The sequence below is a fragment of the Pelobates fuscus genome, chromosome 2 (genome assembly GCF_036172605.1).
Source record: "Pelobates fuscus isolate aPelFus1 chromosome 2, aPelFus1.pri, whole genome shotgun sequence".
Lineage (NCBI taxonomy): Eukaryota > Metazoa > Chordata > Amphibia > Anura > Pelobatidae > Pelobates > Pelobates fuscus.
This window is the reverse complement of record NC_086318.1, coordinates 94,971,232-94,998,810: the sequence shown is the minus strand read 5'-3', so window position 1 is coordinate 94,998,810 and position 27,579 is coordinate 94,971,232. Positions and strand designations below refer to the sequence as shown.

Sequence of the window (27,579 nt, the reverse complement as noted above, 5' to 3'; positions counted from 1 at the left end):
CATGCTAAAAAAATTAATCATACTCACAATCCAGTTGCTTAATACAGATAATGGACATATTATCAATGTTGTTCTGGGTAGCTCCTCAGATGGACCGCTTGAAAGAGTTTTTGGGATAGTAGTTCCTGTTGGGTAAGGTCTTTTTTAGATACAGATATTCAATAGAGGCGGCAGAGAAAGTGCAAAGTAGATACATAGCAGCCCTATCTTTACCTCTGAACTGTAGAACATCCTAAAAGGCAACGCATTAAAATGGGTTAAATTAAAGGAAGACACTGCTGGGGATTAAATCCCATCCCATTTTAAAAAAAAACAGAAAGCTTAAATTCAATTGGCTTAATTTTTTATTGGGTGGTATGAAATCAATGTGGTCTTGAAAGTCAATAAGAATTCGCAGCTTGTCACATAATTTTAAAAACAATCTGTGCAGGCAGTTATATTTTACAAATATACATTTTAAATATAAAACAAAGGAAAATAATGTATTACCTTAACAGCTGATAATCTAACAAACACATAAATACTTGCAATCTTGTGATTGCACTATATTGCGATGTGATCATGCAACAAGATACCTTTGTTCTTTGATATTTTCTTCGTAATTGGAGTTCCCCCAAATAAAGCCATAGCAAACTGATTGTCGTCTTGAAGGCTACAAGCTGAAGAGGCTGAATAAAAGTGAAAGACAATAGTAACAATTATAGCACAGTAATGTAAAAAAACAAACAAAAAAAAACAAAACAGTCAGGCCTTGAGTCTTCTCATATTCCCACTGCAATGACCTGTACAGCACCAAAAGGTTTTGCCCGTTAAGTAACAGGTCATTCCGATTTTAGTGAATAGCCTTTGGAATACCCTAACACAAACCAGACATAGGTAATTTTTTGTTTTTCTGTTTGTCACTTACCTTTGATTTTTCGAGGTATCGACTCGCCACCATCTTCAGAATCACTGCTAAAAGTATACTTGACCTTTCTGTGCTGTTCCCTGGAGAAAATTAACAGCACATTAAATACACAAGAGATTTGTAATCCAAAATACTGAGGAATAGGGTGATTTGAAAATAAATAATATAATCATCTTTTAGGTCGTTTAAACCTAACCTAAAATAATATTGAATATAACAAACCAAAGAAAATTTATAGAATATGGGTGGACTGGCACTAGTTACACACGTTAGAGTGCAGCTACCCTAGTGTCTACAGTCACGCACAAGACACTAAATACAATATCACAAAAATACTTAATCCAGGGTGCGTTATCATGACTTTAAAAACGTACTTTAATTTTTTTATTGTACATAGTTACCAGCTTTTATATGAAGTAAGGCAGCATCAGAAAGTTACATTGTCTTGTTAAGTTTCCACAAGGATCTTGAAAATACATTGCAAGTCCTTTGCCAATAAATCACAGGCTTTTAAACTACATCACAGGTTGAAGGCTACAGAACGTCAAGTGCACTGGCTATGCTAAAATATGACAAACTAATCAGAAGTGTACCATCAGGTTTTGCCTGTCATAAGTATATCTCACTGTGTGTTGGTGTTTACTTTTGTGCACCCTGGATTTTGCATTTTTGGTAAAATAATATTGAGTTTCAAAATTGTCCAAAGGTTTGATTAACAGCCCCCAAACTGAGGATCTCTCTATCAGTGCTCATCATTAAAATAATAGTATAATAAAATTCTAGCCCTTGAAAGTGTCTGGTGAGAATTTGAAAGTTGAATATGTGTTATTGGGATTATGTTGTGAATACAATTGAAAACAGAAAAGAAATAAAAGCTCGTATGTGCTGATTGGAATCACCCTGTTATTGAATCTTTATTAAAAAAATATATAATAATAATAAATAAATAAAAAATATATATATATAATAATCTATAGCAATATAATAATTGTAATGATCAATTTCATTAATAGGCTATTGCTATTTTGTTTTTTTTATTTGAGGAAAGATATAAAATGTCCCACCTTTTAGGACGACTGCTTGACTTATCAGATGGGCATGGATCCATTTTGTCTCTCCTGCTCATAAGACTTTCATTTTTTCCTGCTTTAAAAGAAAAATATGTTTAATGTGGAAATATAGAGGCAAGACATGAAACCTACAATAGGGAGACATAAGAACAGAAGTGTATTACACTATCTTAAAGGGACAATCCACTGACCAAATAAAAAAATACAAATATCTGTATAGCACATATACATCAAAATAAAAACATGTATGCATTTAACTGTGTATTTATTTAATTGGGGATACAAATAAAAACAGCTTGCAAAAGCTGCAGATCTTTTGTCTGCTGTCTTTGCAAGTCCTCCCCTTCTTTCTCATCCAGGCTTTCTGCAACTGTCCTATCACACACTTCCCTATGCAGTTCAATGAGAAGTCTTTGCAAGGCAGGTGATAAAAGCAATTGCCTGTCTCTTGAGTTTAGCTCCACTGAGCTAAACAAACCAGGAAGTAACAAAACATTTTGTCTGCTTGAAAGACAGGGGAGTGTAACAAGGTTAACTTATACAAGTCAACATTTTTATTTAAATCTACACTTTTTTTTTTTTTTTTTTTTTTTTTTTTCATTTTACAAAAAGAGTACACACAAGTCACACATAAAGCACTTCAGAAAATGAAAGTGCTTTAGGGGTCCAGAGCATCCCTTTAACAAGACCTGAGTATGAAGAGAAGCACAGTTTGCCTGCAGAACAGCTTCAGTGCTGTCATGCAAGTCATGAATAGGATTCAGTGGTATGTAACACAGCAGAGCCTTCAGCTCCTTGAAGGAAAATTTAAAAAAGGTCTGGTGACTGGAGGAGAAATTTGCCTTCATATTGCTATTATAAAGCAACTTGAATTTGTTTTATAGTGTCTATGGAGAATATGTTTCATATCCTGTAAAATGGCTTAATACTGACAAAAAAGGTAAAGTAATCATAGGATCTAAAGATTCTCACTACAAAGATGCAGAATACAGATGAACTACCACATTTAAAAGGACATTCATTCAGAGCATCATAAACACTACAGGTTTTTGTAGTGGTTATATTGCTGCAAAGCTGTATCTAAAGACATACCTACAAAAATATTTAAAGGAATAGGGTCAGGAAAACAAACATGTATTCCTGACCCTTTAGTGTTAAAACCACCATTTAGGTTGCTTGTTAAAACTTACCTTATTTCCAGCGCTGATGCGCCTCCTTGGTGACATCACCATAGGAAAAGCATTGGATTGGCTGGAATCGGCAGAAAAGTCTTGAGGAAAATTCAAAGTCTTAATGCAGAGCGTGGAGACGCTGAGCGGCAGCACTGCCCCAGGAAGCACCTCCATTGGCCATCTCAGGAGTGGCCACTAGAGGTGTCCCTAGCTTATAAAAAAAGCAGGGAATGATTAAGCTATAGTTGTTCTGGTGACTATAGTGTCCCATTAAATGAACAATCTATGCACCACAAATACTTCAGTCCACTGGTGCGATCATGCCTAGTTGATTGTTCTGTGTGAAATCCTTTTTGAGCAGTGTAATACAAACTGAGGGTCCCTCCGCTGCTTGTGGCCTGGCCCCTGGCTCAAAATACAGTTACACTTCCACAGTAGTAATATAAATTCCATCCATTGGTGGACTGCATTAGTTGGCTGAGTGCATCAGCTGACATGCTCAGTCAATAAATACTATAAAAGATTGGCCAAAAGAAAAAGTAACATTAAATAGTATACATAATGAACAATTTAGATACGTGTATAAAAATTTTGTGCCTTACCTTTACTCTGCTTTTGAGACGGTACACATTCTCCATACATCTCACCACAATGACTTTCCTGAGCACAAATTATACAACAAAAATTGTCATTATTATTGTTTTTTTCTTTCCTTTTTACTCGTGGGGAAAGCATTGGATTGACTGAAATTGGCAAGGGGGCGGGGCCAGAAACAGTTTTGGCCAATCAAAATAAAGATGCAGTGAGGAAGATTCAGCGTCCCCATACAGAGTGTGGAGACGCTGAACGGCACTATGTCCTACTGTGCAGCACTGAGCCAGGAAGCACCTCCAGTGGCCACCTGAGGAGTGGCCATTTGGAGGTGTCCCTAGGGGCAATGTAAACACTGCCTTTTCTCTGAATGCCTGAAGGCAATGATTATACTCACCAGAACAACTACATAAAGCTGTAGTTGTTCTGGTGACTATAGTGTCCCTTTCGTGGAACATCCCAAACACCATAACCGCTACTGCCCACAGTAGAGGAAATGGTGCCCGGAGAGCCATTGCGGCATATAACTGTAAGTAGTCAAACCATTTTATCAGTTTGACAAATTACCTAGGTCCTACAAGAAGCTTTCAGCCAGTGAGTCTGGTTCTCTATGGTCTATGACGAGCTAACTGGATTCTCCTGTAGGAGAAGACTAGATGCAAAGGCTGTGGCAAAAGAAGGGCCCTGTGGGACCCAGATAAGTTACCAAACTCTACTAAAATAGTTTAACTACTTACCATGGGAAGGTCCAGGGCACTTCTGACACCATATAACCAAAAGTACGCAACAAACAAGGACTTCATATAATATTAAGACGCTGCTATATAGCCACTGATTTAACCATTCAATTATTCCAAACTACGGGAGCATATAGACATCCAGGAGACCCGGAGTTTAAGCGTATTGATTTTAAATGTATGATATATTTCTGTGTGTAATAAATTTAAAGTGTTTATAAACTTGTTCCGCTGAAATGTTGCTTACTCTGATCCTTAATTAAGCATGCCATGGACATACTTTGTGTGCCAAGACCTTTGTTTGTGCATGTAAGATCCATCTGGTTTGTCCAGTGTGCCACATTGCGGTACCTGTAGCAGACATATCACACGTACATTGCGATCAGAGCCAAGATTAAGGGCTCTGTCTCTAGTAAGTGCATCTAAATATATCTACACAAAAGATCTTGCTATATTTGGGATCACCTGCTCTATATTTGTTTTCTTTCTTTTTGTTCCTTGGAATATACATTTGATTTAAGTACATCTCTCAGCACTCTGCGGTGGTTATGGTGCTTGGATTGTTCATTTAAATTGTAATTCCCAATGGACAAAACTCAAACATCCAAAGGGTTAATGTATGCTTCCTTTTCATCTTTGATAGTGGCTATACTATAATATTAGCTTGTATGTTTTTTTCCTTGTTTACATGATAGCTACCAACTATAATCCTATACAATTGGGTTTATTTACTAAACCAGGATTTGTGGAAAATTGACCAGGGAAATGAACATTCTCCAATTACGTATTGAAGATTAAATAAAAAGTGAAAATGGTTTATTTATTTTTTAAAAAGGGGGGGGGGGGGAGGGGTTCTCCAAAGCTGCCCCTAAAAGTGCAAGAGAGCAATAAACACATAAAGCTATGTATAAACCTTACCAACCTTTTTAAGTTGTCTGCTTTTCCCAGTTGGAAATGGTTGTCCATTGTGAAAATTTGTAAGAATTAAGGCAATGACTGAAAGAGTTTTGCCCTAGAATGAAAGAAAATGATTAACATTTAATATTCGTAACATCAAGTACTGTTTTAGAGCAGGATTATGTGAAAGTTCTGGAAAAGTGTTTAAGATTGTAACAGAGGAAGAGGCAAAGGATGAGACAGCTGCACTTTGCAAATATGTCAGTCTACGCAGTAGAGCAAGCTATGTATAGATCTATTACATAAATGATGGATAGCATTGTATTAAGTCATTGAAGAATAAAGCACACAGGACGTCTGCCATCTATACTGCAGTAAATTACACATTAGTCAAACTAGAATATATACCAGGCCCATGTCATCTGCGAGAATTCCTCCTCTGATACTTTCAGGCTTTTCTTTTTCAGCAAAATTAGTAAGTGTGTTGTAATAGAATTTATTTCTTTGTTCCCAAAATGGTGGCAAGTCATTACTGTTCTCACGTGAAACCATCCAAGATAGAGCCTGCTTTTGATGGGGGAGTAAGACTGTCCCTACAGCCTGCACCAAAAAAAAAAGAAAATAATAATAATGATAAGGAATCCAATTATGCAGATAACAATATTTTTTTTTAATTTTTTTTTTTAAATTCTTTATTTTTGCGGTGCGTATATTGGTTACATGCATACATATGGTACCCCAACGACATTCCATATGCTGATTTCAAGACATTAGTAACAGTGGTGGGTAGATAAACAATGCACTTTTTGTTTTTGTTTGATGTTACATAAAAATATCAAGCTAATCGATGTCGCTATATGGTATAACATGCTAAGATTGCGTTTGATTTAACTAGTTGCACACCAGACTGTAGTTATGTTGCCATGACAGTAATCTAATACAATCTAAGGCATAGAGGTTGCTTAATACATTGAAACAGAGCTTAAAGACAGGGTTTCTTCAAGACAGGTTATCAACTAACTTAAACTGAGTACAGCTATGTAGAGTGGACTGAAGAGAACATATAAATGCTTGTTCCTATATTAGAATCATGAGTGGGTCATATAAACAGAAAATATAGCAGACATGGTGATTGCATAGTCAGGATATGTCTTGTGTAGTACTAAGTCCTGTGTCACACTTTTAAGGTGCAGCACAGAGGCATGCTAGTGGTACTTATCAGGTAACATCGAATGAACAGTAAGCATATGAGTCCCAAGACTAGGCAGTAGCTCAACATTTGCAGGCTCACACAATTGGCTAAGTAAGGTATGCTTAAGAAAATAAAAGAAAATAAAAGGAAAGCAAGTGCTTAAGAATCAACGTAAAACCAAAAGAAAGTCACGTGAGTAGGCAGGTGCGGTGCACCTCGTTCAGATTGCAGTGGTAGGTATGTCAAGCTCGTCTCATCTGTCGGCCACCCGGTGACAGGCAGTCCCCTTGTCGTGGTGTCTTCACCCAATGCCCTGGCTGGGCTCCGCTCGGTGATAGCCGCTTATGCTCACCATCTGGGCCATGCAGATGTCTAGGGGGTTGCTTTCTGGGTTCCACTCAGGGCCTCCTCCATGTTGCAGCCTGTCTCCCTGTAGATGAGGGTCAGGGTGTTGTGACATGTAGATTTTCTTTCCGGGGCTCGACGCCACCAAGGGACCCCTTCTGCTGTGCCTAGTTTGGATGGCTTGCCTGAAGCCTGTGTGTGAGTGACTCTGCTGCACGTGAGGCTTGCTCGCCTTCCGTGGTGTTGCACGGGTGTCCTGGTGCTGGGCCACCGGCCGCGTGTTCGGTCGCGGGTTCTGTGTGCACGGCTCAGTGCTGCGTGGCAGGGCGGGTTGGCGTAGCCTGTGCTCCAGCCGCTTCCAGAACTGTGCAAAGTGTCCGTTGATCCTTTCTAGGACATCAGATACAGCGTCTGTGGGGCTCTCAGTGCCTGCAGTGTCCGCCATCTTGGGCAAAGCTCTGCACTCGCCTTTTGCTTGCGAGGTCTGGTTTGAGTTGTCTCCGCTGGGTGGACCGGGATCTCCCCCGCCGGTCCAGAGGGGGGGGTAGCAGGGCTTGTCGTCTGAGCGTCTCTGGGTTGGGAGAGCGGCCGTCTCTCCCGCCCGTTGTTTGCCAGGCCTCACGGTCGGTCGTCGCGTCGGCGGGTCTCGAGTGGGTCTCTCACCCTCTCCCTGCATGCCCTCAGTTGCAGGCAGCCTGTGGGTGTATTTTGCCTTCGTTTTTGCCGTGAGACACTGCTGTAGGTCGCTTGTTACGGTATCGTTGAGCGGGAGCTCCTGAGAGACACGTCTTGCCGCCATGACGGTTAGGCCCCGCCCCCCGATAACAATATTTTTTAAAACAGTGAACAAATGCAATAAACACAGAAACCCCCCCACAAAATTGCAACTTAGATAACAAATATTAATGACAAGTACTACTGAGCTAGTTGGAGTATTCATCTCCACAATACTGAAACATGGTTCATTCCCAACACATAAACTAAGCATATTTCTCATCACAACCTCTTCAAACCCTTGAGGATGACAAGTTAAAAAAAAGGATTGTAATTAATAGGATAGGGGTAACATTGCAGAAGAGTTTTCGAACACTTTAACACTTTTCAATGAGCGGCATCTCAGAGGCTACAGACAGACAAATGTTAATAAACAACTTACTGCACCACAACTGCAAAATTACCTTTGATGGTTCTAACATTTTAGTTTTGTCATCTTCCTTCAGATCTTCAAACATTTTATCAAACTCAGTCTTCAGCTACAAATAAAGACAAAAGGTTTTCTTTAATCATGCAAATATTGAGCAGCATAATCATGGAATAAGATTGTGTTCTTTAATTGGTCCAAAGAATAAAAAAATAAAATAAAAAAATGCCTTTCAAATGCAGTAACTCTAAGCAACAGAAGCACTATAGCTATGTTATAAAATGCTTAATATTATCAAACATTAAAGGACCACTCCACTCGCTGAAGTGCTTTATGGGTGAGGAGTATTTTAACCATAGTTTATAAAAGTGCTGATATCTATGAGAATCCATCTCACAGCCAGGAACTTCTGCTTCTTCCTTTTGTCACTAATGGAAGTGGCAGGCTCGTTCTACTTGAGTGTGCATGCCTTATCTGTATACTTTTTTGTCTGAAGCTCTCCTCAATGTGCGTCTGAGGTCTGAGGATTCTCAATGAGAAGCCACTTATAGGCTATTTTCCCATGAAGTGATTGCTAGTCTCTTCCAGGAAAAAAAGGGGAGGGATTGCAAGGGCTGGGGGTAAAAGATATACCCCAATGAATACATACATGAAAAACGCATGCATGGATTGGGTGTATGTATACTAAACAGTGAATAATACTTGTTTTTTGCCCATTCAAGCTGTAGAGTGTCCATTTAACAATGTAATTTAGAATTAAGCACACCTGTTCAGTAGTCATTTGCACAGCTTGAAGACCTGGCGCTTTGAAACTTGGGCCAGATGCAAAAGCTGGTGAACCTTAAAAGAGTAAAACATAAAAATTAATCAGACTGTGTACAGTGTAATTCCAATCTGGGAATAATGCATGAAATACCATAGATGGTTAAATGGACTCAAACACATGTGACTTCCATGTAACATTTACTCATAAAATAATCCCATCTTAATACAGGGCTTTTGTTATATACATATGTAATATCTCAAATACAACAGCAACCAGGTTTAAGCTCTGACACCAAGTCTACAATACTGCAAATCTGGGACTGCCTCGAAACAGTAGGGGGTGGTGGTCTCTATTTCAGCATATAGGAATGGGGTATATAATTCATTTTAGAATCTATAGACAAGGAGTACTTCTTACTTATAAATTACACTGAACTAAATTAAAAACGCAACACTTTCGTTTTTTTCCCCTATTTTTCATGAGCTGAACTCAAAGAGCTAAGACTTTTTCAATGTACCCAAAAGGCCTATTTCTCTCAAATATTGTTCAAAAATCTGTGTTAGTGAGCACTTCTCCTTTGCCGAGATAATTCATTCACATCCCAGATGTGGTATATCAAGATGCTGATTAGACAGCATGATTATTGCACAGGTGTGCCTTAGGCTGGCCACAATAAAAGGTCACTCTAAAATGTGCAGTTTTACTGTATTGGCAGGATTTAGGGGGTGGGTACGAAAACCAGTCAGTATCTGGTGTGACCACTATTTGCCTCACGCAGTGCAACACATCTCCTTCGCATAGAGTTGATCAAGTTGTTGATTGTGGCCTGTGGTATGTTGGTCCACTCCACTTCAACGGCTGTGCGAAGTTGCTGGACATTGGCGGGACCTGGAACACACTGTCGTATACATAGAACAGAATGTGACGGCAGATAAGAACCATTTCGGCCCATATAGTCTGCCCAATTTTCTAAATACTTTCATTAGTCCCTGGCCTTATCTTATAGTTAGGATAGCCTTATGCATATCCGACGCATGCTTAAACTCCTTCACTGTGTAAACCTATACCATTTCAACTGGAAGGCTATTCCATGCATCCACTACCCTCTCAGTAGAGTTATACCTTCTGATATTTTTAAACCTTTGCCCCTCTAATTTAAGACTGTCCTCTTGTTGTGGTAGTTACATTATATCACTATTTAAAAAAAGGAAGTGTAGGGATTTGTAGGGGAGCAGTGTGTTTGCATGAGGAGACAGTGTGTGCGAGAAGGGTGCAGTGTGGGTGTGAGAGGGGGCAGTGTGTGTGTGCGAGGAGGGTAGTGTGTGTGTGTGGTGTAAGGGGGGTAGTGTGTGTGGTGTAAGGGGGGCAGTGTGTATATGTGTGTGTGAGGAGTGTAGTGTGTGCATAGGGTCTATGTTTTGTATAGGTGGGTGAGATGTGCAAATCCATCTTAATGTCTCCCACATAACGTTGCAAGCCCTGGTGGTCCAGTGATGGCACTTTCACTTTAGTCTGCAGCTCCTCCGGATGAAGGCAGACTCCACTGTCGTCGTCCGTGCACAGCACTGTATCAGGGCGTTGCCATGGTAATGTGCGGCAACTCTCCGACTGCTCGCTGGAGGAACACAGGGCCCCCCAGGCCCTTCTTTTCCTTTGCTGGAGCCAACGGTGAGGGAGATCTTTGCTCCCCTCATCGGCCTAAGAGGGCTTACAGCAAGGTTGAAAGAATCTCCCCAGTTGGCATGCGCATCTTGGGCATTTTCCGCAGAATCCACCACCACCCACCTGAAGTCCCGAATCGTCCACTAGTAGGCGGTAGGGATCAGGGTGTAGACTTGTTGTTGAGCCTAGTTTCACAACTCATGGTACGCATGCTCTAGGTCGTACGCGCACCTAAGGCAGGAGGCATGCCAAGGGCCACCTTAGTTCCCCCTCAGGAGACAGCCGGTGGAGTGAGAATGGAGGTGGAGAGGCAGTTGTACTGTTCACGATCTTCCAGCACTGTTCCCTCACTGAGAGCCTGGTTATTACGTGACTCCAGTGTGTCAGTAAGTTTGTCTGTCAGTGTGTGTCAAATCAGTGAGTGTGTGTAAGTTTCCTGTGTGTAAATGTGTGTGTCAGTGTCTTCTGTCTGTAAATGTGTATGTATGTGTCAGTGTCCTCTGTGTGCAAATGTGTATGTCAGTTTCCTGTGTGTGTAAATGTGTGTCAGTGTCCTCTGTGTGTAAATGTGCATGCGTCTGTCAGTGTCCTCCGTGTGTAAATGTGTGCGTGCCAGTTTCCTTTGTGTGTAAATGTTTGTGGTGTTAGTTTCCATTGTGTGTGTATATAGATGTGTCAGTGTACGCTGGGTGTAAATATGTGTGTTTCAGTATATTCTGTGAGTTAATGTGTCAGTGTCCCCTGTATCTAACTCTGTCAGTGTCTTGTATGTGTCAGTGTGGAGGTAAGAAGGTATTTGGAGGATAGAATATCAAAAGTATCTGTATTAGGTTAGTTTACAAAATTGCTCGTCAATGAGATTAATTATGTTGGACGATAACTAGAGACTCTGTCTTAGACTAATGACTAGTGAAGCTACAGAGAATATGAAAAGCATGAACATGTAGAATCTTTACCAAATCGTGGGCTTAGTTTTAGATATTTAACAGTCCATCTATTAACATAGTTCTTACTTGCAGGAAGAGGTCCAAGCTTATATCCATGGATTTTCATTCTGTCTAAAACTGCCTGTTTGTTTTCTGGTTTTCCCCAAAAATTCAGATTCACTGGCATAGTGAATGCATTATTGGCTCCATATGGCACCACCCTAAAAATACAACAAACTCACTCAACACAAAACAGATCAATTTCATAATTCTCATCATTTTATGACCATAGTGATAACATGGGAGAAACACAGAACATACACTTGTCAAGAGACAGATGTATCGAACTGAGTATCCCTGGAAAGGATAATGTAGTCTAGGAAGAATCTATTAGTACATATATTATGAAAGGGCTAAATATAGAAAAATTAGAAAGTAGATAGAAAGAACATTAACCCTGGATGATGATAATATATCATTCTTAGTCAAAGCAATATTGCAGACAGCTACTATGAGCTAGTTTGGGGTTAAGCCCCTGGAGTCTCCCTTTGGTACAGGGAGAGTTTGTCTCTACTGGTAACGCCAATTCTGTTTGGTGTTGTACAGTGGAGATTAACTTTCCTTTAAGATATATTTTTCATAGTGATAACATGGCAGATATGAGAAGATGAAGAAGGCAGGTCTGTCATTGTTACAATAAGCTAGTGCTTTAAAACTATACTGAAAATCGCCATAGGCATTGAACGGCTCCCTCCGCCAGGATGCTGAACGTTGAAGAGATTTTCCAACGGCACATGTGTAAATCTGTCAGGTATGCTAAATACACTTGTCCAGCATCCCCAGGGATAGGACACTGATTGGTTAGATCAGAGACCACCCGGGAGCGGTTTTGGCAAGCATAATAAAAAAGCAGGTAAATATGGAGAAAAAAAAAACCAATCATATTTTGCTTCATAAATCAAAAATTTGTTCTTTTCAGTCTGTAGAGTGAGGCAAGTTAAAGCTTTTGAACTACCTATATATTTCTAATGGTATATAACAAAATCAGATCTGATTAACTGTTAAACTAATCTGAACATTTATTATTATAAGTATGAATCTTCATCTGGTTGCAAACATGAACGATTATAACAAGTAGCAAGAATTAATATTTCCATTTAAAAATCATTACTTAAATTCAGTCTTGTTGACTAGTGGTTTAAATCAAATCTACTCTAGCGCTAGCTATAAAAAAAAATGCTTTTGTTAAACAGAGACTGATTACAAGAATAATGTGATCTTAAAGGGACTCTCCAGTGCCAGTAAAAAAATCAGTTTTCCTGGCACTGCAGGTCCCCTCTCCCTCCCACCTCCCATCCCCGGTTGCTGAAGGGGTCAAAACCCCTTCAGTGACGTACCAGAGGCAGCGACTATGTCCCTCGGCACTGCTTCTTGGTCCGCCCACGCTCCTCCCCATCACCACGTCAGCCGGCGGGGAAGACTGATCATGCCGAACGCGCATTAGACCTCCCCATAGGAAAGCATTGAAAATGCTTTCAATGCTTTCCTATGGGGATTTTAGCGACGCTGGAGGTCCTCACCTCACAAAATCTGTGCTATAATCCCGTAACTTACCTTTCTTTAATCGATTCCTCTTCTCTCCCTCTGTCAGGATCTGTTCTTCAGCAGGTGGGGGCCCTAAATAAAAATCGGGGGGCTATTGTCCCCCCCCACCCCTGAGTGGCGGGTGGGGGCCCTAAATAACAATATGGGGGGGGGAGGAACCTATTGTCCTCCCCCGCAGCCTCCACCCCTGAGCAGCAGGTGGGGGCCCTAAATGAAAATGTAGGGGGACAACGACCTATTGTCCTTCCCCTAGCCCCCACCCCTGAGCGGCGGGTGGGGGCCCTAAATAAAAAAAAGAGAGGGAGGGGGTGTGGCTACTGTCCCCCAGGCCCCCACCCATGAGCAGTGGGTGGGAGCCCCATGAGCAGTGGGTGGGAGCCCTAAATGAAACCCTGAGCGCCAAAGAAAAAAAAACAAAAAAAACCAGACGCTAAAAAATAATCCATCTTCACCCATGGAGCTTGAAATCCAACCAGAGTTCTCTGTGTCATTTTACACAGCGTGGGAAAGTTCTTTGGAATTTGGTTGGATTTCAAGCCTGTCAGAGAACTCTGATTGGTTGGCTTAAACCAACCAATCAGAGCGCTCTAAGCCTAATTGCAGGGCATGGAAAGGCTTTATAAGCCTTTCAGCTCTCTGCGGAGCTCATTCTGCGCCGTGCCCTCCATGGGTGAAGATGGATTATTTTCTAGCATCAGGATTCCTCCCCCCCCCCTCTTTTTTTTTTTGTGCTCCAGTTTTTTTTATTTTATATGTCCCCCCCCCCCCCTTATGGTTGTTATTTAGGGCCCCACCCGCCGCTTAGGGGTGGGGGCCAATAGGTCCCCCGTTCAGTTTAATAGCCCCCACTAACGAGGCACGGGAGAGGAGATACTAAGTAATTTTTACGGTCATCCGAGCTGAGCGGTTCCCGCTTAATCTGGCACTTATCGGGGTAATCCCATGACAAACACGGCACAGCCACACACCGGAGATAAGCCATCGTGACGAGGACACCCGGGGAACCGCCAGATACCTAAACCAAGCCTGTAATCCCCCAGGACCCGACAAAACAACATGAGGCCCACCGGAGATCGAGCAGTGGGGAGGCGGCCGCTCCCCACGCTGTCTGACCTGAACACAGAACCTCCCCTCCAACCCCCCCCCTATGGACTGATAGGGGTCATCTCGGTCCACATCAAGCGAACGAAGAAGCGACCACAGGCTGAACACACAGCCCGGCGACCCGCAGCACCGGGGCAGCCGAGCGCGTGGCCTACTCAAAATGGCGGCGGCAAACGCACCAGATGAGACGACAGAATGCCACACGACAGTGCTGGATTTCACAGCCAGGCTCAATGCAGTCTTCTGGGCAAAGCTGGAGCTTCGGGCATGGCAGCCCACTCCAAGCGCACACATGAGTACCGAGACACCCAAGCAACCTAGCTGCAAGCGAATTACCACTCAAATACACAGCGCCCCAAGATGGCACCGCAGACGCAAATGTCCTCTGCCTGTACGCAAACACGCGAGAGGGAAACGACCACCGGAGCGAAGCCGCAGGGCGCTGCGAACCCTCCACACACCTAGTAAACAGCCTCACTCTTCTTCCGAGCTGGGAGCTCACCAGGAGGTAGCTCTCCACCACCACCCATACACCCAGGGAGAAAGCCGGGACCCGGTGGAACCCTGGGCCCACGGCCCTGACGATGGGGCTAATGGACATGTGGTGCGGGCCCCCGCCAAAGCCTCGGGCCGAAGACGAAAGGCATTCGAGCGACCTGGACCTAGGAGGAAAATCGCAGCACAACGGGCCAAGCGACCGGCTGGCCTGAACAGGCAAACAGGAGAAGCTGGACAGTATCCCAACCAAGCGCGAGAACAAGGAAGTCTCCCCACACATCTCGGGGCTACAGAGGACTTCTCCCCACAACCTGATGGACTGACTCTCATTCCTAGCAACGCCATCCCACCCAGTGGGGTAGGCTGAGGGCCCAAGTTGATAACTGAAATGCCCATCACCCTGGACTCCTACAGATCGATGCAAGTGTAACATCCTTCCCACACTGATGTTAGATATACAAATGCCATGCATTAACCTCACCACATAATGTTTAACACAGCCTTAATAACTGTATGTTTCCTCAGCTGCCACTTATGTATAACTTAGGCTAAATAACATGTTACCCTATGACTATATTTTACACCAAGCCTGCTCTCAGGGAGTCTGACACCTTATGGCCCTCCTGGGGTATGTCATGACAGTGAACGGGGCATGTATGGCTACCTTAACCCTCACCTGTTTAGCACACTTGTCACTGGACAAATGTTCAACCCTTTACCAAACTGGCGCTGGATTCGCTAATGACATGCCAAGCCTTAGCCTCATTGCATACTACATAGCAAACATTTTAATGATCAAATGTTTTCCTAGTTCACCAGTTACGTATAACCTAGGCTAATTAACATGTTACACTACAATACTCTCTCACACTAACCCTGTTGACAGGGAGTCCGACACCTTGTGGCCTACCTGGGGAATGTCATCGCAGAGAGCTGGCAGGACTGGTTAACCTAACTCTCAACTGCTTAACAACATCGCCACTAGAGGAAGCTAGTCACGCTTGATCTGGCGTGAACACATACCCCATAGCGATAGCCTTCACGTATGAATACCCTCTGCATCCAGGTTATTAGGAGGACCGGAAAGTTAGGCTATTGCTCAACCACACCATACTACAAGGCACACTGTTCCCCATGTTACATGCCTGTTATAACCCTGGTCGTTGATCTGCCTTTAACACATTTACTGAACTGGATAGCATTGTTACACACAGTGGGACTGTAAAGCTTAACTCATACCTGGACTCTCTCAAACACACTTGTACTCATCTCCTTGTTCACAATCGTTGCCAGGGGCTTCATAATCTGTTGTATTTGTGCTATTTAACAGTATAAAATGTGCACTGTTCTTCTGTCACACTTTGGACACACATATAGTATACAATGCACTGCATAGCCTTGTTTATATTAGGAATGTACATTTCAGGGTTTCCTTCTTTATCACTCCTCTGACTACTCCTACCTGACGTGTTCATCTTGTTAAACCATGTAAACTATACGAGAACATAAGCTGTCGAAATATCGATCTCATTAACCTAAACATGAACTTGACAAGCACTGTTAAGCATCAATTCCTTTCTTTTCTTTATTTTATTTTAATTTACTTCAGTTCACCAAGCTTGTACCATTCTGTTGTTCAGATGACGTTTAAAAAAAAAATAAAAAATATGGCAGTCTTTCTTAGGAGTGTACTACATATCTTGTTATTATTAACCTGTGTTACCCCACAATGCCTCCTCTTTCTATTCTGTACCCCATAATGCACGTGCCATAATAAAAGAAAGATTTACAAAATAAGTAATTTTTACTTTGTATAAGTAAATTTGGCTGAAAGTTTGGTCTTTAAAGGGACACTACAGGCACCCAGACCACTTTTGCCCATTGGAGTGGTCTGGGTGCCCACTACTCTTAATCCTGCAAGTGTAATTATTGCAGTTTGTTATAAACTGCAATAATTACCTTGCAGGGTTAACTCCACCTTTAGTGGTTGTCTACTAGACAGCCACTAGAGGGCCCTTCCTCCTTCATAGCTCAGAAAACCTGTGCTAGAGCGTCGCTGGACGTCCTCACGCTATGTGAGGACCTCCAGCGTCGCTCAATTCCCCATAGGAAAGCTTTGAAAAGCATTTTTAATGCTTTCCTATGGGGATGCCGAGGAGGAGCGGATGCAGAGGAGGAGCGGCGACGTGGTACATGTCGCTGCCTCTGGTAAGTCACTGAAGGGGTTTTCACCCCTTCAGCAACCGGGGATTGGGGGATGGGAGGGAGAGGGGACCTGCAGTGCCAGGAAAACTGATTGTTTTTCTGGCACTGGAGTTTCCCTTTAAGGGGTTAAAAGAAATATAATATAGGTTTTTTCTTGCTAACAATCCAAATAGAGTTAAAATTGTGGTACAAAAATCCTTAATTTATATATTTTATAGCATTTTGTCTAGAAGTCTAAAAAATAAAAATAAAACACAGATTGTGAATGCAGACAAAAAACAATTGATTCATAGAGAATTCCAAAATGATCTTGCTACTTACCCTTCAACCCTTGCTAACTTACTGTCCATGATATATGACAGAGCAGCAGCCAGTTCTTTCTTAACGTGGCCAACTTGTTCACCATTGATATTATTAACTTTGACTGCATTTCGGTCGTATTGGTTGTTTGGTTCTCTCTGAAGTGCAACCATTTCATTGTTGTTTACCTGAAAAAATGTATATATATAAAAAAAAAAAAAAAAACCAGGTAAATTTCAAGGAACATAATTTTTTATTCAGTTAATCTTTCCTTAAAAATGAGGCTTATTTTCGGGGGATGTCTTATTTTCTGAGAAACACGGTAGCAGAACAATAGTGCATAGCAGAATTATGATAATGTTATACTATAAATATACAGTCTTTTGTTGTTACCGTTTGTTTTTTAAACATTTTTTTTCTATCTTCTATAAAAATTTAAAGTTACTATTCTATCTATTTTACCATTTATTCACAGTGTGTCTAGACTTAGCTCTGCTGTATTGAGTAACTAATTTCAGCAGAGAGTATGCCTCTGAAATAGTGGTAAGTTTACAGTTATTGTTAGGGATAGCATTAGCTTAGGGCAAGGTTTAATGCTGGGTTAAATTTAAGGCTGTTTTAGGGTTAGCGATAGTATTAGGGTAGGGATAGGATTCACATTAGAGCTGAGATTAGGGTAGGTGTCTGGTTGGATTTAGTGTAATCACGGGGTTATGGCTAGAGATGTATGGGGAGGAGTGAAGTAGAGTTTGCAGTAACTGCCAAAGATTAATTTAGATACTAGACATACAAGACATTTTACAGGATTGATACGTATTTTGAGTTCTTTTTCATGATGTGTAAAATTATCAGCAAAATTGTGGGAACAAAAATGAATTTTTTTCAATTTTGTTCCAATTCGTAACATTGTATTCCTTACTAAATGCAAAAAAGTGTGAAATAATTCCCCCTCTCCCTTCCCCCGAAACAAATTTTTAACATTTTATTTACTATTAAATGAACACTATAGGGTCAGGAACACAAGCATGTATTCTGACCCTATGCAGTTAAAACCACCATTTAGCTCCACTAGCCCCTACTTGCCCCCCTAAATATAGCAATATCTTACATTTATTCCAGTCTGCTGCTGGCTCTGTCACTGAACTGCTTGCTTGGCTGACATCATCAGAAGTGGTGTTCTGAGCCGATTACAATGCTTTCACAAAGTAAAGCATTGGGTTAGCTGAGCTTGTCAAGGAGGCAGAGCTAGCACAAGCCAAACACAGCCCTGGCCAACCAGCATGTCCTCACAGAGATTTATTGAATCAGTGCATCTCTATAAGGTAAGTTCAGTGTCTCCATGCAGAGGGTGGAGACACTGAATGGCAGGAAGAACCTCTAGTAGCCATATTCGGAGTGGCCAGTGGAGGTATCCCTAGGCTGTAGTGTATACACTGCATTTTCTCTGAAAAGACAGTGTTTACTGCAAAAAGGAAATGATTATACTCACCAGAACACGGCCCACGGCCAAAAAACAATGGGAAAAAGATCTTAACACTGTATTGACTGATAAGGACTGGTGCACACCTATGAAACTATTGAGAAAACATATACATTGTTTAAACTTAATCGAAACTTTTTTTAAAGTTTTTCATAGGTGGTATTTAGTACCAACGAGATTAGCTAAAATATCTATATCTAATTCCTTCCTATGTTGGAGATGCCATAAGCATGAAGGAGATATGCTACACATTTGGTGGAGTTGCCCAATAAACTTATGGGATTCAATATATTGCTTTCTAGAGTTTTTTAATATCAAGATCAAAAAATGCCCACATATAGGTTTACTCCATCTTAAGTGGGATAGACTCCCAAAAGATCAGTTAATATTGACTATCCATTCTTTTATAGCAGCGAAGATATTAATCGCAAGAACCTGGAAACAAACTGTTATACCTGACAGTAAACAATTTATAACTCAATTATTATTCCAGCTCGAAATGGAAAGAGGAGTTGCATATTCTAATAATGATAGAAAGTATATTCATCACTTTGATAACTTGATATCTAAGATTAAAGATCGTTTTAGTTGACTTGGCCATTTCTCTCTTTTCTTATCTCATCCAAGTATTGTTAAATGTTTGTTATGTCGATACCATCTGAGTAAAGTATACAATGTATTTTACTTATATTGTAATCATAAATGTATGTAGATGTATGTATATGTATTTGTGAATATCTTCCTTTTTTTTTTTTTTTAAGTCCAGTTTATTCATTCACAATTAGTGATGACCCGAACAGTTCGCCGGGAACCGTTCGCCGGCGAACACGCGCGATGTTCGGTCCGCCCCCTATTCGTCCTCATTGAGTAAACTTTGACCCTGTACCTCACAGTCAGCAGACACATTCCAGCCAATCAGTAGCAGACCCTCCCTCCCAGACCCTCCCACCTCCATGACGAATAGGGGGCGGACCGAACACGCTATGTTCGCCAGCGAACGGTTCCCGGCGAACTGTTCGGGACATCACTATTCACAATGCCATGCTCTCCCATAGATTTCCATAAGATTATTTTGAACAGTTTTTCTACCTAGATGATACCACATATGCTTGGATTTGCAGTTCAAAAACTGTTCTCATGTCTCTTCTTTACAGCAAAAATGTTATAAAATAAGTATACAAAGTTAAAAAAAAAAAAAAGTAATCAATCCCATTGCAAATCTGTGAACACAGACTCAACACCTAACCTTTTAAGTGCTAAATTTCAAGATGTTTAATGAATAGAACAAAGATTGTTTGGAGTGGAATAAATATACAAGAAGCTAAGTGTGAGGAGGGAGGGGCGAGAAGTAAAAATGAAAGTAAAACATTCTGAGCAGAATACAAATCTTGGGATCTTTACGTATATAATCTGATGTTTATCTTCTCACTCTTGAGAAGAAAATATAAGGAAGCATTAGAAAAGAGACATAGTTTGGGAACATATTAAATTGACACTATAGATGCCAGAACCACAATTGCTTAATGTAGTAATTCTGGACCACAGAGACTGTCCCTGCAGCCTCAGCAATGTAAATGCTGCCTTTGCCAAGCAAAGGGAGCGTCATACGCCATCTCTAGTAGATGTCACTCTGATGGCCACTAGAGGGTCTTCCTGATAGATTGATAATCACACCTGCAGAGGAGGAGTGGTCTGGGCAAGACATTTACATCTGTAGTGAAGAAAAGAGGTTGTAATGCAGAGTATAAAATCCTGAGCTGCATATTCTGACACAATGTAGTTGCCAGTCCCCCACTTACTTAGGCTGCTCTTCAATCACTATGAAAATGAAACTGCTGCCTCCAAACAGAACAGTGAGCATAAAGTTGCAGTTCACCCTCACCAGGCCTGAATTTCAACTTTCTTAGTGCAATTGTAAGACATTGGAGAAACAATGGAAAATCCTAGGCTTTAGAAGTAAAAATGTTTGACTGCTGAAATTTATCATTTCCCATGAGTGGATTTCCAATTCTTCTACGGAGAGGCCTTGGCAGCTCTGGAAGATGTTTTCATTCTATCTATTCACCAATGACCTTGCAGTATTGCATTTTGCTTCCAATGTTTTGGAGAATGTCCCTTGAGAAAGGCACTATTGCTGATACCGAAACGTTGGAGAAATTTTAATGCACATGTCTAGCCCTTTGAAACTTTATGTAAGTGAGTTCTCATTCTGTTTTTGGTGCATTTTATTATTTATAGCCTCTATCACTATCACGGATAGATTGTAGTATTGTATTGTAATTGTTTTGTATAATAAAGTTGTCTGATCAGTTAGAACTGAGGTGTGTGTTCTTTTGTATATAGATATATAGTGGTTTGGCATGACACAGATGCCTCTTTAGGATAGCACCTGGATAAGATTTATTCTGGCAACCTTTACCAATTTTTAGCCATTAGCATTATGTTTCATACATGTGTGACATGACTATGCAAATTTTATGTATTGAGCACTAGGAAGGTTCAAAGCTATGTTAGCTGGCACTTGCACAATGTTCTCCTTTTTTATAAATGTGCTAACAATTGTACTATTAGATTTTTTAAAAGTGTGCATACACATGTACATTTGTTTCAATCAGCACATCAAATTCAACACATAATTTCAGATAATCGGCACATTTGTATACGTTGCCACTGGTAACACCTTTATTATAATTATTTACAACATACATACCACTCCAGCGTAGTAACGCAAGCCAACAACATTCCCTCTCAATGATCCAAATAAAACTAAAGAATCGAAATCTTCCTCTGCAGATGTAGAGTCATCACTTAAAATTACATCATCTATCTCAAAATTCAAAAAGAAATCAGGAGAAGAAAGCAGAGAGGGGTTTCCAGTTCTTCTGTACTGTGCAGACTGCAAAAACCTCCAAGAAGAGCCACTGTGTAGATAAGAGAAAAAAAAAAGAGTCAACAGTCAAGAAAAATATATTAATATTTGTAAATCAGAATTTAGCTGAGAATATTGACCTGTTGCCTTCAGCCAATAAACTAGTTCTGCATTGCAAGGCTGAGCTCAATAGCGCTAACAGAAGCTCTAAAGTAGGAGTTTCCACCTATCTAAAGGAATAGTGGAGGGATGTGGCACCCATCGGAGCCCAGGTAAAAAGTCAAACTGCTCAAAAAAGGTTTGACAACTTACATTAGAGAGGGGTTCAAGGGCACCATAGCCAGTATAGCACACTTTAGTGGTTATGTTGCGATGAGTGTTCCTATAATAGGACATTGGGCACCAATAAATGTTTTGCACAATGCTGCACCATAAGCCTGCCTACTTAACCATGCCCCCCTCATGCCATAAAAAAGTATGCTGCCAGTCTCAGGCTCAACAGCACTGAGTGAGCGGTTGGTTTGTTTTTACAACCGGTTGCAGACAGAGAAACTGCAAACAGGTAGGGATATCCTTACTATTTGTTGTTCAGATCATTCGGTACTGTCAGTGGTTGAGCTGTGTGCTTACCATTTTAATAAGAAATAAGGGGGCGTGGCTAAATAGGCAGGCTTATGGTGCAGCATTCTGCAAAACATTCATTGGTGCCTGGAGTTTCCCTTTAATACCAAGTAAACTGGGATATTACCCTACCCTGGCTATGGGTCACAATTCTAAGGTCATGACCCACTAATACAATATAACGGTGTATATATATAGTGGGGGGGAATTCATTAATGGGGTGCAACATCATCCATAACAGCGCATGCGCATTAGACCTCCCCATAGGAAAACATTATTTAATGCTTTCCTATAGGAATTCCGGCGACGCTGGAGGTCCGCATAGTGTGAGGACGTCCAGCATCATTTGTTACACTTTTCTGTAGTACCTCTAGTGGCTGTCTGATAGACAGCCTCTAGAGGAGGACTTAACCCTGCAAGGTAATTATTGCAGTTTATAAAAACTGCAATAATTAAACTTGCAGGGTTAAGGGTGGTGGGAGTTTGCACCCAGATCACTCCAATGGGCAGAAGTGGTCTATTTACAATATTACATGCAATGACTATTCAGCTGGTCGCTCTTGTTAACAGATGTTCCTGAGGACCACTACATAGGCGGAGTCATCCCTCCATACAACTCTTATAATGATCACAACAATTGTCATTTAGTTACACAGAAAAAGAGAAAAAAAAACAAATTGTTAGATGGGCAAAGCAAGTCTAAATGAAAGAACTACAAAAGAACAAGTGGATGAGTTCATTCTGTACTATATCTTGTGAACACTCAGTGGATATCAAGGACAAAGCATCTGAACTGGAAAATTTATCTAACTCAGATATGCTTTCAGTTCAGATCCTTTGGCCTTGAATTTAAAATTCGCTTTGAACTCCACACAATTCTCACATTTCTATGTAACCCTGAGAGTGTCTGCTGTTTTCTTATGCAGCCATGGGACTATTTCCTTTCAAGCCCAATGGTGTTTATTTCGTGCCAATTCTGCTTTCAATTTAGAGGTAATTTCGTATTACATTATTTTTGTAAAAGATTTGTAAAGAATTTCCAATTTAAAAATTCAGCTAAAAGGGGTTCTATAGTGTTTGGAATACAAAGTTGTATTCCTAACACTCTAGTTCCCTCTGTTTTCTAAGAGGGTTTTGTCACATCATAGTCTCTAGAGGAGAGTTTACTACATAAACTGCCAATACTAGTTCAATATAACGATCAGGCGTAATAGAGAAAATGGCACAAAATTAAAGATATCAATTTATCTCTGGGTCAGTATAAACTGACTGAAAGTGTCTTAAAACACTTAATTCATTGTGTGGTTTCCTATCAGAGTTTACATATGAACCACAAAAGAAGTGAAAATGTCCACTAACTTGCAAAAGCCATCAAAAGTAATGTTGATTATCAATATATGTAAGGCAATATCTGAGATCATTAAATTAAATATATAAAATAATTTACCGGGATTATTTTAGACTTTCTACTTGTAGACAGAGGATGCACTAAACACCCATAATCATATTTTGACCCGAGGCCATTGAGCGGCCCTTTCCTTCATGCATATAGGTTTCTCCCATAAATATTGTATATATATTTTAAAAAGTGTTCCTCTGGTTTGGATTGTGGAATTCTGCACATTATAAAAATGGGGAAAATATTTACATAGGTCAGACTTCAGGGACAAGGTCTATGTACCAAAACTATGTTCCTTCAAACGAATGATTTTTCATCAAACCTGATCGACACAAAAAAAAAAAATCAGAATAGCGCATATCAGAAATACAAGTCTGGGTTAAATTCGGGCAATTTCACTGAATTTTACAAATTGTTGGTATAATGGGAGCTTTAAAGGATCACTATAGTGCCAGGAAAACAAGCTTGTTTTCCTGGAACTATATAGTCCTTGGGTACTCCCAACCCTTAGAGCCCCCTCCTGCTGGGCTGGAGGAGTTAAAAACCCTTCAGCCACTTACCTTAATCCAGCGCTGGTGACCGCTCCTCCCCCTCCGACGTCAGCTCCCAAGTGGAGCTGAATGCGCATGCGCGGGCAGAGGCGCGCGCATTCAAACTGCCCATTAGAAAGCATTACTTAATGCTTTCCTATGGACGTTCTGCGTGCTCAATGCAATTTTTGCATTAAGCGTTGCGGAAGCACCTCAAGCAGCTGTGAGAAAGACAGCCACTAGAGGCTGGATTAACCTTACAATGTAAACATAGAGTTTCTCTAATACCATGGTCCTGGGATTTAGTATCATGTAGTAGCTTGAGGGCAACTATTTTTACCCTGTGTCTTTTAGTGTAATAAAAGTCTATCACTGGTCCTGGGATGGAGGGAAGTAGAAGAAACTGAATATAATGTGTACTATGGTCCTGGGATTTAGCAAGTAGTGACTGGATATAATATATAATAGTGAATGGTCCTGGGATTTAGTAGCAGTGACTGGGTATAATATGTACCATGGTCCTGGGATTTAGTAGCAGTGACTGGGTATAATATGTACCATGGTCTTGGGATTTAGTAGCAGTGACTGGGTATAATATGTACCATGGTCCTGGGATTTAGTAATAGTGACTGGGTATAATATGTACCATGGTCCTGGGATTTAGTATTAGTGAATGGGTATAATATGTGCCATGGTCCTGGGATTTAGTAGCAGTGACTGGGTATAATATGTACCATGGTCCTGGGATTTAGTAGCAGTGACTGGGTATAATATGTACCATGGTCCTGGGATTTAGTAGTAATGAATGGGTATAATATGTACCATGGTCCTGTGATTTAGTAGCAGTGACTGGGTATAATATGTACCATGGTCCTGGGATTTAGTAGTAGTGACTGGGTATAATATGTACCATGGTCCTGGGATTTAGTAGGAGTGACTGGGTATAATATGTACCATGGTCCTGGGATTTAGAAAGTAGCAGTGACTGGGTATAATATGTACCATGGTCCTGGGATTTAGTAGCAGTGACTGGGTATAATATGTACCATGGTCCTGGGATTTAGTAACAGTGACTGGGTATAATATGTACCATGGTCCTGTGATTTAGTAGCAGTGACTGGGTATAATATGTACCATGGTCCTGGGATTTAGTAGGAGTGACTGAGTATAATATGTACCATGGTCCTGGGATTTAGTAGGAGTGATTGGGTATAATATGTACCATGGTCCTGGGATTTAGTAGGAGTGACTGGGTATAATATGTACCATGGTCCTGGGATTTAGAAGGAGTGACTGGGTATAATATGTACCATGGTCCTGGGATTTAGTAGCAGTGACGGGGTATAATATGTACCATAATCCTGGGATATAGTAGCAGTGACTGGGTATAATATGTACCATGGTCCTGTGATTTAGTAGCAGTGACTGGGTATAATATGTACCATGGTCCTGGGATTTAGTAGTAGTAGTGACTGGGTATAATATGTACCATGGTCCTGTGATTTAGTAGCAGTGACTGGGTATAATATGTACCATGGTCCTGGGATTTAGTAGCAGTGACTGGGTATAATATGTACCATGGTCCTGGGATTTAGTAGCAGTGACTGGGTATAATATGTACCATGGTCCTGGGATTTAGTAGCAGTGACTGGGTATAATATGTACCATGGTCCTGGGATTTAGTAATAGTAGTGACTGGGTATAATATGTACCATGGTCCTGTGATTTAGTAGCAGTGACTGGGTATAATATGTACCATGGTCCTGGGATTTAGTAGCAGTGACTGGGTATAATATGTACCATGGTTCTGGGATTTAGTAGCAGTGACTGGGTATAATATGTACCATGGTCCTGGGATTTAGTAGCAGTGACTGGGTATAATATGCACCATGGTCCTGGGATTTAGTAGCAGTGACTGGGTATAATGTGCACCATGGTCCTGGGATTTAGTATCAGTGACTGGGTATAATATGTACCATGGTCCTGGGATTTAGTAGCAGTGACTGGGTATAATATGTACCATGGTCCTGGGAATTAGTAGCAGTGACTGGGTATAATATGTACCATGGTCCTGGGATTTAGTAGCAGTGACTGGGTATAATATGTACCATGGTCCTGGGATTTAGTAGCAGTGACTGGGTATAATATGTACCATGGTCCTGTGATTTAGTAGCAGTGACTGGGTATAATATGTACCATGGTCCTGTGATTTAGTAGCAGTGACTGGGTATAATATGTACCATGGTCCTGTGATTTAGTAGCAGTGACTGGGTATAATATGTACCATGGTCCTGTGATTTAGTAGCAGTGACTGGGTATAATATGTACCATGGTCCTGGGATTTAGTAGCAGTGACTGGGTATAATATGCACCATGGTCCTGTGATTTAGTAGCAGTGACTGGGTATAATATGCACCATGGTCCTGGGATTTAGTAGCAGTGACTGGGTATAATATGCACCATGGTCCTGTGATTTAGTAGCAGTGACTGGGTATAATATGCACCATGGTCCTGGGATTTAGTAGCAGTGACTGGGTATAATATGTACCATGGTCCTGGGATTTAGTAGCAGTGACTGGGTATAATATGTACCATGGTCTTGTGATTTAGTAGCAGTGACTGGGTATAATATGTACCATGGTCCTGGGATTTAGTAGCAGTGACTGGGTATAATATGTACCATGGTCCTGGGATTTAGTAGCAGTGACTGGGTATAATATGTACCATGGTCCTGGGATTCAGTAGCAGTGACTGGTTACTGGGTATAGTATGTATGTGGGGTGGGGGAGTTATGTTGTCAGTAGTGGGCAGGGTTGACCCTTTACCTGGACATGCTGACCCTCCAGGACATGTTGCTGTTATAACGGGCTCTGCGAGCGGTTACTGAACGCTCGGCCTGGCAGACATCCCCGCAGCTCGTGCACGGCTGTCGGATTCGCGCCCCATGGGCTCAACCAACGGGAAGCCCTTCCGGGCTACACGGCTGGGATCGCCAGCCAATCAGAGCAGCGCAGATTGGCTACATGCCTGGGTTCAACAGCCAATCAGAGCAGCGCTGCATGGCGCTCGCCGCGTTCCTTGTTGTGGACATAGACATTCTATGTCTAGGGTTGTGGTGGTCGCGGTTTAGTGGAGCTGTGGTTGACAGCTGGGCAGAGAGCATGATGGGAGAGCAGCCTACTACTCCATAATAACCCGGGGACATACCCCTCCCCAAATACAGTAACCCTATTCACGGCGATATACTAAATAAATAACATCCACCCCATAAATATCAGCACTATAAAAACCAAGCTCTGTGTCACTCAGTGACCACTATTATCCCCTGGATTACCAGGACCCATACATTTCATACATTTCAGTGGCAGTGTGCTGCCGCCTGGGTCCAAGGTTTAAATGATGCTGCCCCTCTCCGCCCAACAAATCAAGCCCTCATCCAATTAATTATTATTATTTTTTCGTTGTAGTATTGTCTGAATGTAGAGGTGTGTTTGAACGCAGGAGTGTGTGTGTATGTAGTGTTTGTATGTAGAGGCGTGTTGGTATGTAGTGTTTGTGTTTA

General features: G+C 41.3%; 1 protein-coding gene across 1 annotated transcript in view; it reads right to left on the bottom strand.

Annotated features, from left to right (window-relative positions):
• HLTF (helicase like transcription factor) overlaps positions 1 to 26,991 on the bottom strand; it is a 46,506-nt gene extending 19,515 nt beyond the window's left edge. The window contains exons 1-13 of the mRNA XM_063441680.1: positions 26,843 to 26,991; positions 21,309 to 21,519; positions 17,140 to 17,306; positions 11,494 to 11,627; positions 8,819 to 8,892; positions 8,090 to 8,164; positions 5,783 to 5,974; positions 5,400 to 5,489; positions 3,728 to 3,809; positions 1,972 to 2,053; positions 908 to 987; positions 576 to 668; positions 28 to 125 (exon numbers count right to left, since the gene is read on the bottom strand). Of these exons, the coding sequence (XP_063297750.1) occupies positions 28 to 125; positions 576 to 668; positions 908 to 987; positions 1,972 to 2,053; positions 3,728 to 3,809; positions 5,400 to 5,489; positions 5,783 to 5,974; positions 8,090 to 8,164; positions 8,819 to 8,892; positions 11,494 to 11,627; positions 17,140 to 17,306; positions 21,309 to 21,519; positions 26,843 to 26,868 (1,404 nt within the window). The 5' untranslated portion in view covers positions 26,869 to 26,991. The remainder of the gene's footprint in view (positions 1 to 27; positions 126 to 575; positions 669 to 907; positions 988 to 1,971; positions 2,054 to 3,727; positions 3,810 to 5,399; positions 5,490 to 5,782; positions 5,975 to 8,089; positions 8,165 to 8,818; positions 8,893 to 11,493; positions 11,628 to 17,139; positions 17,307 to 21,308; positions 21,520 to 26,842) is intronic.
• Positions 26,992 to 27,579: the final 588 nt, after the last annotated feature.